This window comes from Kwoniella dendrophila, chromosome 5, assembly GCF_036810415.1.
Source record: "Kwoniella dendrophila CBS 6074 chromosome 5, complete sequence".
NCBI lineage: Eukaryota > Fungi > Basidiomycota > Tremellomycetes > Tremellales > Cryptococcaceae > Kwoniella > Kwoniella dendrophila.
The window spans coordinates 531,970-550,626 of record NC_089480.1 but is presented as its reverse complement, the minus strand read 5'-3'; the positions used below and the strand labels follow the sequence as shown (position 1 = coordinate 550,626).

Below are 18,657 nucleotides of genomic sequence, written 5' to 3'. Positions count from 1 at the left end.
CATTCCATAGCCTGGTATGTACTTCGGCTGTTAGCTAGTAAATGAGTCAATAAGAAGATATATACTCGTACATGTAGCATTGAGTATGATATAAATTATAATTCCAACAAACAACAAATCTTCTTGCGTTAGGTAGCATATTGTGTATATACAGATCGTGATTTTGACTATCAGGCTATCTTAATGAATCATGTTGTGACTTGTATCCCTATTCCATCGTACCAAATTCACTAGTTCTTCTATCACCTAACTTATCCCACCATTCTTTTGTTGAACCTGGAGTTTGAAATGTTGATGATGATAAATCAGATTGTGAACTACTTGAATGACTATCATTTTTGCTATTGTAATTATTATTATTATCAAAAAGTGATGGTGATTCCTCTTCCTCCACTTCTACTTCTTCAGCAGCATTGTCACCATTTATTTTCGGTAAAGCTAATGATTTACGGTTCAATGGGGGTGTTTTAAAATTTGATTTTTTCATTCCTTCTTCACTAACAGATTTATCATCTAATCTCGTTCTTCTTTCTAATTCTCTTATACCAGCAGGTCTTAAAGATGGATGATATGGTGCATTAGGTACTTTACCCAATTTCTTATTTCCTTGATTATCTTGAGTAATCCGATTGGATAAAATACAATTTCGTTCATCTCTATCTCCATCTTCATCTTCAGGTATTTGTAAATCATCTTCATCTTCCCATTTATTTTCAAAATCCCGCTTTAGCTTTTTGTTTGGTTTATCATTGAAAAACCCAAACGAGGCAAGTTTACTTTGTTCGTTCTGATCTGAAGAAGAACGAGCTTTTCTCTTTGATCCCTTTTGTGAAGTTGGTGGAGTATGTCTCCCCTCTTTACCTTTGACAGCTCCAGATGAAGTTGAAGATGTAGGAGTATGAGTTGAAAGTATACCCCTTTGTAAATGATCCCACTTTGATTTACCCGTTACAGACGAACTTGCCCGTGGTGTGGTATGAGCGGGATTCGCCTTATTTTGTTCATTATCTTGTGCAATATCAGCTGGAGCAGGTCGTGGCGGAGAAGAAGATGATATTGGTGATTCCTTTTTCCCAAGCGAAGGTGAAGATGAGATCAATCTGGGGAAATCTTGTGAAAGTGCAGTCGGTTCGATCTAAAAGATCGTTTATGTCATCAGCTTAGTTGTTTCTCATTCTAGACCAACAACAACCGTATGATGGACTTACACTCTTACTTGACCATTTATTTTCGAGACTTGGTCGTTCCTCGGGAGCTTGCAACGGAGATTCATGTGGACTGAACAAGGGTGGTTCTGGGAACTGACTTGACTGACGTCTTCCTGTCCTTTCGGGTGCCAATTCAGGTGATGGCATCTCAAGTGGACCGTCGTGAATCTCATCTGGATATGGTTGCCGATCAATAAACTCTCCATCTTCATGCCCCTCTACAGCTTGATCATCATTATCGTCTGATTCTAAGCCCCAATCTAGCAAAGTTTCAGGTTCCATTTCAGCTACTTTCCATTCTCTCGGACCCGTGTCTTTGCTACGTGGTAACGAACTTGAGAAATTAGGTTGGATTGGTGGATCAGGCAAAACAAACAAGGTTTCTTGTCTTTCTGATAATTTTGGTCTCTTATTGGAAGATTTAGGCGGTGTGATTTGATAATGTTTCTTGGGGCTAGCTTTTTCAGGTGTCCTTGGAATTGATTGATGATCGTGGTGTAGAGGTTTAGGTGATTTAGTTGGATGTTGACGATTTTCAAATTTTGTAGGTGATGATAAAGGAGATCCAGATAATCTAGGAAAAGCTTTTGAGCTAGCTTTAACAGGTGAAGGTGATATGGATCTTTCCCTTTCAAGCTCCATTTCTCTTTGAGAACTTCGGTCTCTTTGCATTATTGATGTTCTAGGTAAAGGTGATACAACCACTTGTGTTCCAATCTTCCTCCTACGAGGTGTAGTTAAAGGTGATTTCTTAGGTGATTTCCTGTTTCTACCTATATTTGAAGAGCTTATCGTACATCTGGATAACAAATTAGACTTGATAGGCGTTAAAGCTTTTCTGATCGATTTGGGACTAGCAATGTCTTTCTTTTTGGAAGGAGTTTCGATTATTGACGGATCAGAAGTAGGTAGATCATCAATAAAATTGTTTTCATTGTTGTCATTATGCTGATCTTCTGGTGGTACAGGATCGGAAGAAGGATTAGAAGAAGAAGATAATTCAACTAAATTTTTCTGTTTCTCTCTCCGGATGATGCAACTGGTTACGTTTGGTGAAGAAGGAGGTGGAGTTTTATGCCTTTCCTGATGTCCTTTATTCCAGACCCTTCTATCGATATCGTCTTTCCTTTTACTCATATCTCCTTCTCTACTATTCACTTTCCTTTTCTTGCTTTGTGATCCAATCAAATCTCCAACGGGTTCACCACCATCATTATGATCCTGTTCATCTGGTTTTAGTTGGGGCTTAGTCCTTTTCCTCCAAGGTGAAGGTATGGCAGCTAATTGTGATGGGTTTCTACCACATATCTGTTTATGGTTATGTAGTATATATTCTGGTACAGGTGTAATTGGTGGTGGAGGTGACGAAGATGAATCTTTCGGAGTATTGCCCTTTTGACGATTTGGAGGAGGTAAAGGAGTTTGATGTGATTGGTTATTTATTGGTAAACGATCATATGGACCGGGTGATAAAGAAGGTTCACGAGGTTGAGTAGCTTCTGTTTCAAGTGATGACGAAGGGGTTAGTGGCGGTAGAGAAGGTGAATATGATGATTTCCTATTTATAGTATTCGTTAAAGCCGATGGTACAGTAAGTTGCTGAGTTGTTGTTGTTGTTGGTAGTTTATCGTGCGATCTAGTTGAATGTGCAGGTGGAGGTAGAGAGATAGGTGGTGTTTTCAATCTTTGTGATAATTTCTGTGGTGATACTTCTTGTATATCCGATATCTTGCGTTTAATAGGTGAGATTGACGATACCCGAAGTCTTTCTCGTTTTTTGTTGGAATGTCCCACTGCTACAGAGCTATCCTTTTGTTCTTTCTCTTTTTCTTTCTTCCTCTGACTGGTATTTGATGACAAAGTAGTTTTCATCGTCCTAGCCATCTTCTTATTTGATAGATCTTCTTCTTCCCCTTCACTTTCATCATTTTCAGAACCAGATCCCCAAAAATCATCTTGATATATTTTCAATTTACTGCCTTTTGTTATCGTATCTTTCTTCTTGTTACCATTACCGCCACCAAATATTAAACCATTTTTCGTTAAAGGAGGTATTGGACTACTGGCAGATCTATCATGTAAGGGTATTCTACTTTCATTGTTTACATCATTGTTATCTTTCTTCCCCAATTTACTTCTATTGTTAAATTTTGGACCATGGTTTGAAGAAGGGGTATTTTGTAAAAATCCATTCAAATTACCTTGTTTACTATCTTTACTTTGTTTATTTAGTGTTGAAGAAGTAGGTGTTTTATCATTCTCATATAACCTCTTTCTCATATTCAAAGATGATGTAGGTCCAGGTCCCCCTCCTACACCATTGTTGACATTTGATAATGATTTCTTGAATCCTGAACTCAAAGGTGTAGCTATACCGTGATTAAATGCGATTAATGGTCTTTGACTTGATTTACGTGCTGATGATGAAGAAGAAGAAGATGTTGCCGTGTTGATCCATCCATTTGGGTCTGGTTGATATGATGATATTGGCGTTGGACGTGACATCTTGAAAGAAAAAAGAGAGAATTGACCTTGAAACTTGTTCTATAAATACCTTGTGATCAATGCGGTCTTATAACCTACCGCGTCCTAGCGGGTTGTATACCGATAATGTTGACTTGACATGAGAGACTATCTGCTGTATACTGAGAAGAGTCAATCTGTCGCTTCCAGTGATAGTTGGTGATATATTAGTAAATTATATCATATATCTGATGAAGAGATACAATAAGGTTGACTGTAGTTAAACGTACTCTTGAGTAGTCGATGATGATCAAAGATTGAGTTTCTGTAATGTTTCATTATATTTCAACTCATGACGCGTGCTACTCTTACACAAAGTCACGCACGGTTCAAGGCTCGACACCATAACAAATTGCCACATTGATAAATTCCGCGGAACTAATTTTGGTTGTATACATAGGTTGTGTTAAAGGAGATTATAGGAATTCGGTAGAACGCGGAGATGGTAAGAAGAGTATAATTCTCATGCTCCTATTTGCGTAAACTTTAAGCAAGAAACCACGTTAGCAAGTTTATTGCTTCAACATATTCAGGTATGCTTACTTGCTAGCTTTGTTGCGAATAGCCAAGTGGTGCTCTGAGCTTTGCATATTTGAATTCAATATCTTTATATATATATATATATATATATCTATATATATCCTATCATACATACATCTTAACCTACTCACCACTCAATTCTCAACCAAAATGGCCTCTGTATTAAGATCATTCAAAGCTATCTCACCAGCACTTAGAAGACCTGTGGTCGTTTCAAAACAACCAATTAGATCTTTCTCAGTCTCATTATCAAAATTAGCTGGTCATGGTGGTCCACCTCAATTACTTGGTCCAGGTGCTAAAGCTGGTGAAGTTCCATCCGAGTGAGTATCGAGTGCAACGGAAAAGATGAAGTAGAGAGAATGCTATTTTATCATCATTAGAAGGATAATGAAGAAATACAAAAGGACTTTTGTCGTAACATGCGAATAGATACTGATATAATATTGTTTTTCCATTCAATATTGCTATTCACCTCACATCTCGTATTTGCACTTTACGTATATCTCAATAATCAACTTTGATATAACTCCATAACACCAAATAGTGAAGCTCAAGCAACCGGTATTGAAAGATTCGAACTTCTCGGTAAACTTGAAGGTGTTGATGTTTTCGACATGAAACCACTTGAAGTTACTAGATTAGGTACTGTTAACGATCCTATTGCTGTTTACTCATTGGTGAGTGTGAAAGGTTTCAATTTGTCTTTATAAATGTGATGGTAGTGTAAGGAAAGCTGGGAGGTTTGGGACGATTTCAACGTTATTGGAGAGAAGGGTGTGAGGGATAGATATAAAGATAACAACGAAAAAAAGAGATGTATTGGGAAGGAACAGGGTGCAGTGCATTGACCATGCGAAAGATGATTGATTTTCGGATCAAAGCATACACCTTGTCAAATAACAAACTTATCACTGTTTTTCGTCTTTGCAGTACCCAGAAAGACAAGTCGGTTGCACTGGTTACCCAGCCGATTCACACGATACTATTTGGCTCAACGTTAACCACGAACTCAAAAACCACCGATGTCCAGAATGTGGATGTGGTAAGTTATATTCTCCTTGAATCTTTCTCAATATGGATTATCCATTTCGAGTTTAAGCTCTTTGACTTTGTTATTCATTGTCATTTAAATCGCTAACTTAACTGATATTAATTCTATTCTTTAATAGTCTACACCCTTAACTTCCAAGGTGATGAAGCTCTTCTCCACGGTGATGGTCACCACCATTAAATGCATCTTTTAGGACTTTTTCATATTACTTACTCTAGACTAAAAAGTCAAAAAATGCCTTTTGTAAATAGATGAAATACCTAAAAAATGTTATGCAAAAACAATATATCTCGGATGAAATCAGATTTAGCTTGAGCTCATTATGATGTGCATTCCTTGACCCGAATTCAATGTTTGGCAAACCAAGTGTGGCAACGCGTGAAGAAATATGCAAGTTGGTCAACGTGCACCGCATTGTTGCTGTTTGTTGTGTTCGAAATTTGTGTATTATTCTTACTGTACAACTGATGGTATAAGCAAATCTGATCTCCTGTGGTTATAAGCTATTCATATGAGAGGGGAGTGGTATAAACTTATAATTGATCTTATTACGGGGTCAAGCCAAATACTTAAAATTATATATTGTATTGGTATACCAAAAAATCCATTTTATCAACCCAAAAATCTCACCATATTTAGGTAAATATTTCATTCGATAGAAGTACTTTTCAAAGCTATTGAAACGGGTAATGTAAACAAGGGTATCCTGCAATCCCCACTTCTTCTTCTTCTGCCTTGAATTCACTTTCAAGTTCGAAAAATTACTCGATGCGCAACTTCTTCTTAAGGTTTTTGAGTAAGTTTCCATTCTTCCCATTTTGCTTTAGCAGTTGCATAAGCGTCTTTGTATGTCTGTAATGGAAGTTACAAAATGGGTAATGATGTCAGCGAACTATATAAATTTACTACTATCGATATAATATAGAACAAAGGAAAACTTCTAAATAAGACAGGCGATCTCTGGATCGCAGATTGTAGATCCAATTTGAGGATTAAAGATTTATTAAGAGATAAGAGATTAGACATACTTTTTGAGCATCTTCACCTAATTCTTTCCATAATTTACTTGTTTCTTTAGCTATATAAGTAATTTTTTGAGTTGCTTGTAAATCTTTTGGAATTTCAATTTTATTTTCATCTCTAATTTCTTTTGCAAAAGCTAAATATGCTGTTAAAGGTTTACCTGGATTACCTAAATTTTGATCAAATGATTTATTATAAGATTTTTTACCTCCAGGTGGTTTTAATTTTTTTCCCGTTGATAATTCAATATCTTTTCTAATTGATTCTGTTGTTGAATTCCAAAATGTTTTATATTCAGATTCAAAATTTTTTCTTAATTTTTTTGATTCATTTTCATATAATTCTTTTTCTGAATCATTTAAAGTTGACCATTTTTTACCTGCATTTTTAGCTAAATTTTTCATTATTAATTTACCTTGTTCATTTCTAACGTCACTTTCATTTTGGTTTGATGTATCTAATACATATTCTTTAAAAAATAATGTATAAGCTGATGCTGGTTGTTTAGGTGGTACAGGTAATGTTGAATCTGAACACGAGAAAAGAAAGATAATTATTAGTACTTATTTCTTCTACGCCCCATTTTCAGCTCGGTTGATATGTCTCTACTTCAATAAGCTATTCGTTACATATAGAGCTAATGGCTATCTGATAGTCCGTTAGATTCGGGTCACACACATCCCAGTAGGATACACGTTAAATCTTGCGATATTGATGGTATCATTCTGTCCCTCATATCTGTGTAAAGCATTGAAGCCAGATGATTTTCAAACCCTTTTTGGTCGACGACTATCGATATCGTCCACCTTGTTCTACTTGATCCTTAAGGTACGTTCACTCACCAATAACCTTCTTCTTAGCAGCTACTATAGAACCACTGAAATTTCGAGCAACGATTCGAGTAGATGCTATTGGGGCAGTTGCCCCCATCAAGGTAGGTCTAATGAGGCTGAGCATGATGATTATAATGTCTAATTGAAGATAGTTTCGAAAGGACCTCAATATGTATAGATATTATAATATATAATGTATACAATCAAGTTATCGAATATCTTCTCTGGATCAGATGTTGACAGGTTATTCGCTGAGAGATGTATGTTACAGGTTACAGGTTACAGGTACACCGTAAAGTAAATTACCGTAAAGGGAAATTACTTCAAGTGGCACATTCCGTTTCCAATTGATAACTATCCTGAAATAGAAAATATGACGTTTTCGTAATTTAACCTTGTTTTTGACGCGTCGAGTAACTATTATATTATTGCATACGGCCATATAAGCTACATCACTCTACTGTACAACATTTCATGAATATCATGTATTATACTTGGTTATTTATATATTGTATGAATTAGTTTACATTGATGCACAGCGATAATGAAAGCCCAATACATTGATAAAACAATAGCCCGAATAGTTGTTATGTCATTTCCGATAGTACCCTTGTTTCCGAGGTCTATTACTCCCATCTGGTCTATAGAAGCACGAAAGCAGATTAACGCAAATTATCTAGTTCTTCTGTTTATCTTTGTCTCTATGATTCTCCTTCCGAGATAGACTATTTTCATTCTCTTTCATTCTCCATTTCTCACCTTTGACTAAATCGTATGAATATGACTTCGTTAGTGCTTTTCCAAACCTACTTTTTATCAAGACTTCACTTTCATCTCTTATTATGAATTTTTCACTTACAAGCAAGTAAAACCAAACAAGCACAACTTAAAGCTAATAAACCAGAAAACAAAGTATATAAACCACCATCACCAATACCATTTCTAATTGGTACAGCAATTTGTGACATTATACATGCCATTACACCTCTAAATAATGAATTTAAAGATACTGCCGAACTTGATATACCTGGATTTGCATCAACTAAATATGCTAATGTTGATGAGTATATCCATCTAAAATGATCCGATAATGTGAAATTAGCTTCACCAATATCATATTGTGTATATACCATTTAGTTTGGGATAATAATCTGGAAAACTCAACGTACAATAATGAAAATCCAGAAATTACTAAAGCAACTACGATAGCTGCTATATGAACTTTTTCTTCTGCTATCCAAGCATATGCTAAAAAACCTAAAACTAATGAAGGCATAGCTACGAAAGTAGCTTTGAGACGCATCTATTGGAATACGAAGTACAAGAATATCAATATCATGGACTATTTACCTGATTGTCTTGTATACTCAATTGTGGGGATCGAGAGATTGTTATTCACCTCAGCAACCATAATTCCACCATTTGATTTTTTCATTTTCTTTAAAATTAAATCACTATATCTACCACCTAATATACTTGCTAATATATTACCTATACCAAAGGCTAATAATACCAAACCAATTTTTAAAGCATTATAATCATAAGGTGCATTACCTAATGTTATTGATGCTGTGTACACTATGGTATATTGAGCAGCGAAAAGAATACCTATCATAGATAGAAGTGATCAGTGATATACCCAGATCACTTGCAGAATGATGTACTTACCAGACGCAGTTAATAGGATTGTATTTGTAGGTTTTCTAAGTACACTTATCATGGTAGGCAAAGGATTCAAATCTCTAAAACTTAATTTGACAGATTCGTTTTTTTCTTGCTCATTATCTGTACTTATTCTTTTACCATACCAATTTCGTTTTGATCGCGATTTTGATTTAACTTTAACTTCACCTTTTTCTGTGAAACCAGGTTGTTTTTCAATATCGACTTCTAAAGTAATTGGTCCTCCTTTAATAGAGATAGGTATAGAATGCTTGTTATTTTGAGAATTTCCATGTACATCATCTTGATCTTGATCTTGATCATCTTGACTTGGTCTTCTTGATATCGAAGGTGATTCATTTGGTGTGGCAGGTATATCTTCTAATTGATCTGAACCTTTAGCCACTTTCACTTTCGCGTTTCTTAATCTCTTCTTCTCTTGTCTTTCAGCTTTTTTGGCTAATTGAACTTCGGCTCTTTTCGTTGCATTTGAGATGGCTTTTTGATATACCCTTGAACGCTAGTTTATACAATCATCATCAGTCACTGTTACTATCGTAAATCATGTTGGAGTGAAGCATATTGATTCAGAACCGTCCAAAAGCCCCCAAAAACTCACCTCTCTTCTCCAAGAATCGGGGAAAAACACAAAAGCGACCATCATTATACCTGCATAAGCAGCTAAAAAGTAGAAGACACTCCTCCATCCAAAGGCCTGCCCTAAGATCCCCCCAACGATTGGTGCAGCTCCTGGCCCAAGCATGGGCAAGCCATAATAAATACCCATCTGAAAAAAGGAAAGAAGAGAAAGAAATAATCAGTTTCTAATTTGCAAGAGCAAGCCGATGAGGAGATGTGTGGGAAAATGTTAAATCGGACTCACTTTCGTACCTCTTTCATGCATCTCGTACATATCTGCTAAACTACCTGCTCCTAATGCAGTCACAGCACCTGAACCTACAGCTTGTAAAGCTCTCATTACAATTAACAAAGGCATTGAATTCGCTCTTGAAGCTACGATCAAAGCGACGATGTAGATCTAGTTGCGGAAAATTAAGATTCGTAAGTGAGACCGCCACCTCCGATTTTTCCTGCCACATTGAACTTACAGCGAAAGAAATCAAGTATACAGGCTGTGTTCGCACCATTAAAATGTCAATATCAGCTATCTCTCATGGTACCATCATGAACGTCACTCAGAGAATACAGTAGAACATACTTTTCGACCGGTAACCTATGAAACAATACGAACGACAATCAGCTTATGATCACGTAACGCAAATGAGGTGGGATATAATTGAATTATCAGAGAAAATTGTTAACACACCTCTGATATAGCAGCCCAAACTACAGGTGTCCAACCTTGAAACCTAAGAATCAACGGTCGATCAGGTTAACATTCTTTCTTGATCTGCGATTTTCCTTCTACTTCGAAAAAATCGATTCTTCATTTTGACATTAACAACTTACAATATATACATACTCAGACTTAATCCAGTTTCAGCTTGACTGGCATTTAATTCTTCAGATAATTCATTGATTACTGGATTATATATGCTTGCAGCCATAACTGGACCAAGCTAAGTAAGGGGAGCATCATTTACAAAATAGTGAGCAACCACGTTCACAATTTGCATATCCTTTTCATACAACACTATAAAAATGTCGGTGATGATGCTGATATATTTTTAAAATGTTTCACTTACCAACCCAGCTGTAACGACTAAAAGAGCAAACCACTTTTTACTATTTGACCAATCTCTTGGGTCATCTTCAACAGGTACATGTTCGATATCAATATTAATTGCTTTTCCTTTCCCTTTTATATCCAATCCATTTACTTTGTCTTTAACATCTTTATCTTCTTCATCCGTATCTTTTTCTGTGGCTGTTTCAGGTCCTCTATCTATCGGAACAGCTTCGATGATATTAGGCGGAGAAGTACTTCTATCTTGTGGTGGATATGCTTCTGTACTTTGTATTCTACTTAATGCATTTGATATTCGACTCCCAGATCTTTCAAGAGGTGATTGCTGTGTTGAGCCTTGTGTATATTGTGGTATCCTAGATGGACCAGCGTGTGCTGGTGGTTGATTCTTCGTGCTCATCTTAACGTAAAACCGGTCTTGTGAGTAACGAAAACTCTTCTCTATATTGTCATTTGGTGTTTCTCAATTCACTGGTAGTGTTCCGAAGTAATCAATAATTCAAGGATCTGACAAGTTGTTATCGCTATAAAAATATCATGTACTCAATGTGCATGGTCCATGACGATGAAACTTTCGACTCAGAACACCGTCCAAACGAATCTCGCCAAAATCACATATCACATCACGAAAATAGAAAAACATGAGATTTCATCACAAGAGGCAAAATATCGAATCGGTCAAATCCGTGTCGGCCGATTTTTATGGAAAAATCGGCCGATTAGTTAAGACACCGTCTATAATTCCGCTTCAAACCGAGTTACCGAGTCTCCAAAACAGTCGTGTAGCTCAAATAATTCTCTGTGACCTTTTCCATTCGCATACATGAAGAGACTTTGTTAACCAAGGACATATTCTACATGGAGTTGATAATTGTTCGCCAAATCAATATAATGCGCTAAACGGGCTTCTCGAGCTTGCTTTGCCTCCTGTAAAAAGTTCATCAGTGTTGACCCATTCGATATCGTAAACAGTGATCACGACAAACGACTAACTGGTATCAGCTCTGCTCGATCATCCTTCTTTTGACGACTGGATTTGCGACGTTGAGTCCTATCCTCAGTCCGACTATTCCTGACATCATGTTCATATTCATCGTCAACATCATCACGCATATCCACACCCTCATCTTCGAATATTTCCGTAGCCTCAATTCGCTTCATCAGCTTAGCACCTTGCCATCTACCCGCTTTACGAGTCATTGTGACTGTTTCAACAATGTTCAAGCTTGGTGAATTAGGCGGAACAGATATAGTTGTTATTGACGAAAATGAAATAGGCGAAGGTGATGACAGTCTAACAGGGGTACTATCTTCGGAGGATGGACAAAATGGTTGAGGGATTTTGTCTATATACGTAAATCGTCAACTCACTCTTGATCACATCTACGAAACTTACCTCGCAAATAATCCTGCATCCATTCAAAGCCATAGGCATCTTTCGTACTGGACGGATAAACATTGATTGTCCGAGATCCAGTGATAATTCTTGTGAGATCTGGCGATACCTGCATTCCAATCTCATCAGAAACGCTGAACTCGTGCCCCGCTAGTTGAGGACTAAACTCGATTGGAACTGTGTCCAGGTGTTGGTCGAAGTCATGACCAACATGAGACTCATTGAGTGTAGAATCTTCAGCCAAGCTTGAAATCCGTAGAGGTGATCGTAATCTATTGGCAGTGTACGCTCGAGCAGTTTCTGGGGAAAGATTATGCTGAGGGCTTTGCGGTAAGTTTTCGTGTGTCAGTTGTGGTGCGACCTTCGGGGTTGTATCTTGGTAACTATCCGAAATATCAGATATCGAAGGTGTTTTATCCATCCCTTGTAATTTCCGAGGAGTTGATCGCCTTTCTTTGATTTTACTCGACCCATCAGATGATCGAGGCATCCTTTGCTTTCTAGTTGATTGGGAAGGCTGAGAAACATCATTGAGAGGTATCGAGAACTCCCATCCATCATCCTGATCAATCGGCAAAGCGACAATGTGTTTGGTTGTAGTTGTTTTAGGTGTATTTGCCTTGGAGCTGGATGACGCATCGTATTGCGAATATGATACTGGATGTATGGGTACCACCAAATCTTCTCGAGCAGGAAAGAGCATTTCTTGCCTTCTAGTATTATCTGCCGAAATAGTAGGATCGTTGAATACGTCGTCGAGAAGATCGTCGAATTGTGGTTTCTGCAATACCTTTGGTGGTGGCGGCGGTATAGGTGAAGTTCCAGGATCTGAGATACTGGGTGAACTAATCTCTTCAGCTGATGAGAGTGGTAAGGTAGAATTGGCAAAGGATGAAGCGTGACCTGAGGGTGAACCAAAAGTTTGAGTCGATATTTTTTTGCGTGCAAGTGGTGTGGAACTAGCACCGATGCTCTGTAGTTGCGAAAAACCATTTATTCAGCTGCTTTTCCGAGAGTCCCAGTTTTCATTACTTACAGCTTTACTATTCCTTTTGACTCTTTTAGCAGGTGTACCTCTCATACCCATTCCTAAACCTAAACCATTTGAAGTAGATTTCGAATACGATATTTTCCTTGACTTATAAACATTCTTCCCTCCATGACCTTGAGCTTGATCATCTCCGTCATCGGACTTAGCAGGACTATCGATTTGCCTAGATCGCTTCGAAATGGTTGTTGTGGATTGTGATATTAGTTTAGCTTGTCTTTTCCAATTTGATAACCCCTTTATAATTGTATCTGTTGAACTAGACCGCAATTGACCTTTCCGCCATTGGTCTGCACTCGGAGGTGAAGAGGGAATAAGGGATATCAAGTTTCTATGCGGTGTAGGTGAAGAAGGCGGCATATTGACCGTCACAAATCGATCCAGATTATCGATAAACAAAGAAAAGAGTGAGGATGCTATCTATGTTGAATGAGATTTTACACCTTCATATAGACGAGCTGCAATTTAGTAACGGAATAATAATAGAGAATTGGAACAATGAATGTTGAAGAAATGATAATATTGGTAGAAAAGCATGAGATCGAGGTTGACTCAGGTGGATAACTTTGAATATCCGTGCGTCACTTGCAATGTGATAGTCCAGTCAACCTGAGTGCGCGCCCTACATGCCATTCCAAGATAGGCTAGTCAACCCTCTCGACCCAGTCCCGTTTGTTTATGTCGTGATCGATCATTTTGATCTATGCATACATGTGATACAGGATACAACATTTTCTTACAAGTGATTGCACATATGAGTAAAAATACACTCCAATGTAGTGACAGTACTCCCTTCAAACCTTGATGGATATGATGTAACATTCGACTAAGCGGCATACTGAGAAATAACAAGAGTCAGTCCAGTACTTCCGCGATGCCAATATATCACAAGCGAGCTCTAACAACTTACTCTGGTAAATGTCCTTCCAAAGAATTCATCTGCACCACTTTTCTTACCTCCATTATCTTTAGGTTTAAACATAGCTTTTACAGCTTCACTCATACCTTCTTGAGCTTTTAATCTTATTCTTTCTTGTTCAGCTAATTTATCTTGAACCGATTTTGTTATACCTTTACCTCCATTTCCATTTCCATTTCCATTGATTGATGGTGAGTTGATCCTCGGTATGGGTGTTGTTGTTCCCGAGCTAGTAATTGTTTTAGATACTTTTGATACTGGTTCAGATGCTGTGTTATTACCACTATCGATTTTATCTACATTTTTACGTTTTTTGGATGATTTAGCTTGAGCTCTAACCATTAATAGGGTTTCTAGTAGTTGATCTTGAATCTCTTTTGGTGGATTTATAGGTATAATTGATGATTGTAAAGTTGGATCAAATTCTTTACCACAATTTGGGCATCCGACTTGTGTCTTCTCTATTGAGGTGACAGGTTTAGCTTGTTCTGGAGTCAAATCTTTGATCGATATTGGGCCTTTAGTCAAACTTGGTATTATACCTCTTATGGCTGCATCTGAAAATACACATCCACATGATTTTAACGCTATAAACGGTATTACACCTGACATTTCTCTTAACGATAATGGACAAACAAATGGTGTTTTAGTATATTGTGATACTGATGTTGCTGTAGGCGGTGAATATTCTGGATTTGAGGTTAGGTTAAGTGTAAGGAGATCCTATAATAGGTAGTGCTGATTTAGCTGAAAGCCTATTTTCGTTATGTGGACCAACGTGCGCTGAAAACTCTACTATATTCAATATATTTACTCACCTTGAACCCTTTCAAATGTCCGCATATCTGTTCACCATCTCCATACTTAGATTTGTCAAGGAAATACTCTAAGATGGCATCCTTGTTATATAGTTTACCTATTGGATCTAATACTACTGGTTTACTGAGAGGTTTCTGGAAAGTTTCGCATAGTATATATTCAGCTTCGACGTGGAACATTCATCCATTTAGTTGAAAACCGAAATTAAACTAACCTTACTAAGTGCACAGAGAATGTATAATTCTCTCAATAAGGATTTATCTGTTTGACCTGCTTGAGCCTTTGTTTTGACTAAATCCCTTCTGTCTGGGATAGATCCACCATCGGCACCCATCTTATATGATTTTCGCTATAATGATTTAGACCAGTAAGAGAAGGTGACAGCTGTATTTACGGTTATACAAATCACAGATGGCAAATGCAGATATCAAAAGCACCATTTGCAAACGGTTTGACACTTTCTTATCTATTTTATCTTACGTTTATGTCAGTTCGAAGGAGGTTGGGTGGCAAAATACAAAATAACGTGTTTGGAATGCCACATTACGGGGAATATTACGGAATTATGGAATACAACTTTTCACCAAACGCCAAAACGACATGAACTATAAACTGAGCTGAGGGGAGGTTTTGTTGACTATAAATTAGATGATGCTGCAATTGTCTTACTGTTGATTTTACTTCTTCTTCATCTCCTCAGATCAACATGATATAGCAATAAACAAACCAAAGACGACAAGCAGAGTCCTTAATTGTGATCTTCTGTAAAGTCAAGTTCGTTACAAAGCTTACACAGTAAGTCTATCCTTTCCTAAAACTCACAATTCTCTCATTACCTCCTTCACATTACTCCTATCTCTCCAAAATACCTACACTTTTCCATGATGTATAACTCAGTTCTGCTACCGAGTGTTCGTGAGCGACAACAACTATATACCAAAAAACAATATCTGATACCCATTTAACATATAAAATCTATCCATGAACGATTTAAAGGTGCAAGTAGAAGTCTTAAGCTAACTTGACGTTGCGCCCATCAGGTTTCTTACAATCTCTCATCGGGTTCTCACACCCCAAAGGCACGAAACTCTAGGACGTAAGTGATTTTCTCATCTGCGTACATAGCTCTTGTTGTTTTTATACTTCTTTAAAACCCTATCTACATTCATTACAATATTTACCTCACTTGAAATGATTCAACTTTAGCTCAATCCATTCTCTGACTTTCCTCAATTTCCTTCTTCTCACACGTACTCATCACTATTCATCTCCAGCCCGTCTGTATATGTCTAATCAAGTCGATTACTTCCTTGTGGAGGAAAGTCGTGGTCCGACTATACTGTGTCGCGCGATGACGAGGTGATATTATTTTTGATGACTCGTAATTAGGCTTTGTGATGATTGGTTTTTCACGTTTTGTGAGAATCATTTATGATCAAAGTGTATGTTGTGAGAGCTGGAAAGAGAGGTCAAAGCAAGCTTATAACGCTACTATGATCCCATCATTCTTGACAATCGTTTTTGTTTGTTCAATAACCAATTCATGTATGCATATATTGACTTCACTACAATATTGTATTGCATATAGACTCACTACGAGCGATCCAAACGGAAAGTGATTCAAGATGTCGCAATTTCCAAATGGGTTCAATCCGCAAGCTTTCTTAGCTCAAGCGCAAGCAAGACCCAATATGAATCTGAACAACAGCAATATAAATGCTACTGGATCACCTAATCCTAATATCAATACACCCTCACCCATGATGGGTAGTATACGACCATCAGCATTGCAGAACTTCAATTCTCCTGCTGCTTCACCAACGCCGAATAGACCTCATCAGTTCAACGCTTCACAATTAGCCTCTTTGACTGATTTCCACCAACGTCAGCAAGCTCTGCTAGCTGTCCAACAAGCACAAGCACAACAGAGGGCTCAAGGGCAAGTTCCAGGTCAAGGTCAATCTGCACAGAATCTACAAGCTATGCAACAGATTCTACAACAAAGAATACAAGTTCAACAGCAAAATGCCTTACAGCAATTTTTGCAGAGTAACAATCAATCTATAACGCCATCTCAACTTCAGAATCCTATTCAAGCGTCTCAGTTGCAGCTTGGCCACCAAACGATTACACCTCAAACTCTACAACAATCGATTCCTATTAATCAGAATTCCGCCTTTAATCCTGCTCTTCTTAATGCCGCCAAAATCGCTCAGAATACTATCTCCAGTTCTCAATTGACCATGAACCCCAATCTGACCTCTTTATCTCCCCCTCAACCTGTCAATGGTTTACCCAGCGCTTCCATACCTCTTACTCAAACCTTCAATCTTGTACCTGGTGCTACGGCTTCCGCTACTGTTTCTGCCAAAGTCGATGACCAACCTGCTTCCGACAAAAAGGATAAGGACAAAGAAGATGGCACCGAAAAGAAGGAAGAGAAGAAAGACGAGAAAGAGAAGAAGAAGAAACCAGCCAAGAAAAAGAAAGAGAAGAAAGAAGATGATCAAGAGAAAGAGAAAGAGGTCAATAAAGCCGAGAAAGATGCAGATAGACCTGAAGCTAATAAAGAAAAGCCAAAGAAGAAGAAGAAAGATAAGAGCAAAGAAGAGAATAAAGATATAGAAAAGGATAAGGATAAAGATAAAGACAAAGGAGGTGGTGAAGATAAGGATAAAGATAAAGATAAAACTAAAGAGAAAGGAAAAGAAAAAGATAAAACCGACAGTACCGCAGCCACACCTACCGCTGATAAACCTGTTAAACCCAAGAAACCAAGAACGGAAGAAGAAAAAGCTAAACGTGCTGAAGCTCGTCGTCGAAAAGTTGCTGCAGATAAAGCCGCAAAAGCTGCTGCCGAAGCTGCTGCCGCCGCTCAAAATGGTGACCCTGACGCTGGTGTCTTCTCTGCTGCCCCTTCAACATCGACAGATAAGGACGTAACCACATCGGTTACTGGTAAAGACGGTAAAAAAGATGACAAATCTAAAGATCCTTTGAAGGACAAAGAAGATAAAGATACTGCTACCAAGTCCACAGAAGTAAGGGCCGTCGATCCTAAAACAACAGCTTCTGCCACTGCTACTGCCACTGAAAGCAGGAGTAGAAGGCAAGAAGGTATGAGGGGGTCGATGAGGCATGAGAGTGAGTCAGCTTTGGTTTCGCACTACAAAAGTTCAGGAGCTGACTTGACGTTCCTTATAGTTGCTCGTTTAATGTATGGTGCAGGCGATGTTCCTGAACCAGATATAGATACTGTGGATTATATGGAGGATATGGTAGTCGAATTCCTTGCGGATCTTTGTCGACCAATCCCACCACTACGTCCTACACCCTCTTCAGCACCTTTACCCGTTCCATTATCATTCGAAGTTATAAGACATAGGTTAACTACACCGAGTTATCTAAAATATTTAGAAAGATTTGATCATATGGTCTACATGTCTGAAATTTTGAAGCAACATCGTAGAATCGCTAATCCTAATCTAAACGATTTGGTCGAAACCGTTGGTAATGATTATCTTGGCCTGGATGATCAACAAAATGGGTCAGCATCAAACAACAAAAGATCAGGTGGTGAAGACGATGGAGGAAGAAACAGAAAGCGAGGTAGACCAATTAATAACAATGACAGAATGTTAAAAGAAAAAGGTGAAAAACGAAAACCAGGTCCACAAAAAGGTTGGAAATTGAATCGTGATCGTGATCCAAATTCAATCCAACCTAGATCTAATTCAAATGCATCATCTTTAACTTCAAGTCAATTAGCTCAAAAGAGAAAATATCAAAAGAAACCTGGTCAATCTACTACTCCTGGTCCATTTAACGGTATTAGTAATGGTGTCAAACGAGAAGGTTCGGTAAATATCTAAACAATCAAAAATCGTATCTCAAATAAAGTTGTATAACTCTTATACTTGTGTA

General features: G+C 37.8%; 7 protein-coding genes across 7 annotated transcripts; 2 read left to right on the top strand and 5 right to left on the bottom strand.

Moving 5' to 3' along the window:
• Positions 1–208: 208 nt before the first annotated feature.
• Positions 209–3,713, bottom strand: L201_004047 (uncharacterized protein; the record flags this gene model as incomplete). The annotated part of the gene is made up of 2 exons (XM_066219795.1): positions 209–1,135; positions 1,209–3,713. The coding sequence occupies 2 exons, from the start codon at positions 3,711–3,713 to the stop codon at positions 209–211; spliced, it is 3,432 nt and encodes a 1,143-aa protein (XP_066075892.1).
• A 708-nt stretch (positions 3,714–4,421) lies between these two features.
• L201_004046 (uncharacterized protein) lies at positions 4,422–5,505 on the top strand (the record flags this gene model as incomplete). The annotated part of the gene is made up of 4 exons (XM_066219794.1): positions 4,422–4,594; positions 4,819–4,951; positions 5,205–5,316; positions 5,444–5,505. 4 exons carry the CDS (start codon positions 4,422–4,424, stop codon positions 5,503–5,505), a joined length of 480 nt encoding a protein of 159 aa, XP_066075891.1.
• Positions 5,506–6,108: 603 nt separating this feature from the next.
• L201_004045 (uncharacterized protein) lies at positions 6,109–7,305 on the bottom strand (the record flags this gene model as incomplete). Its single annotated transcript, XM_066219793.1, has 3 exons — positions 6,109–6,177; positions 6,354–6,877; positions 7,191–7,305. The coding sequence occupies 3 exons, from the start codon at positions 7,303–7,305 to the stop codon at positions 6,109–6,111; spliced, it is 708 nt and encodes a 235-aa protein (XP_066075890.1).
• Positions 7,306–7,857: 552 nt separating this feature from the next.
• L201_004044 (uncharacterized protein) lies at positions 7,858–10,951 on the bottom strand (the record flags this gene model as incomplete). The annotated part of the gene is made up of 11 exons (XM_066219792.1): positions 7,858–7,946; positions 8,041–8,255; positions 8,351–8,484; positions 8,581–8,789; positions 8,850–9,363; positions 9,463–9,630; positions 9,727–9,882; positions 9,953–9,976; positions 10,171–10,213; positions 10,314–10,423; positions 10,550–10,951. 11 exons carry the CDS (start codon positions 10,949–10,951, stop codon positions 7,858–7,860), a joined length of 2,064 nt encoding a protein of 687 aa, XP_066075889.1.
• A 437-nt stretch (positions 10,952–11,388) lies between these two features.
• Positions 11,389–13,355, bottom strand: L201_004043 (uncharacterized protein; the record flags this gene model as incomplete). The annotated part of the gene is made up of 4 exons (XM_066219791.1): positions 11,389–11,478; positions 11,545–11,897; positions 11,948–12,920; positions 12,984–13,355. The coding sequence occupies 4 exons, from the start codon at positions 13,353–13,355 to the stop codon at positions 11,389–11,391; spliced, it is 1,788 nt and encodes a 595-aa protein (XP_066075888.1).
• A 538-nt stretch (positions 13,356–13,893) lies between these two features.
• Positions 13,894–15,067, bottom strand: L201_004042 (uncharacterized protein; the record flags this gene model as incomplete). Its single annotated transcript, XM_066219790.1, has 3 exons — positions 13,894–14,637; positions 14,733–14,867; positions 14,948–15,067. The coding sequence occupies 3 exons, from the start codon at positions 15,065–15,067 to the stop codon at positions 13,894–13,896; spliced, it is 999 nt and encodes a 332-aa protein (XP_066075887.1).
• A 1,291-nt stretch (positions 15,068–16,358) lies between these two features.
• Positions 16,359–18,605, top strand: L201_004041 (uncharacterized protein; the record flags this gene model as incomplete). The annotated part of the gene is made up of 2 exons (XM_066219789.1): positions 16,359–17,877; positions 17,938–18,605. 2 exons carry the CDS (start codon positions 16,359–16,361, stop codon positions 18,603–18,605), a joined length of 2,187 nt encoding a protein of 728 aa, XP_066075886.1.
• Between the last annotated feature and the right edge of the window lie 52 nt (positions 18,606–18,657).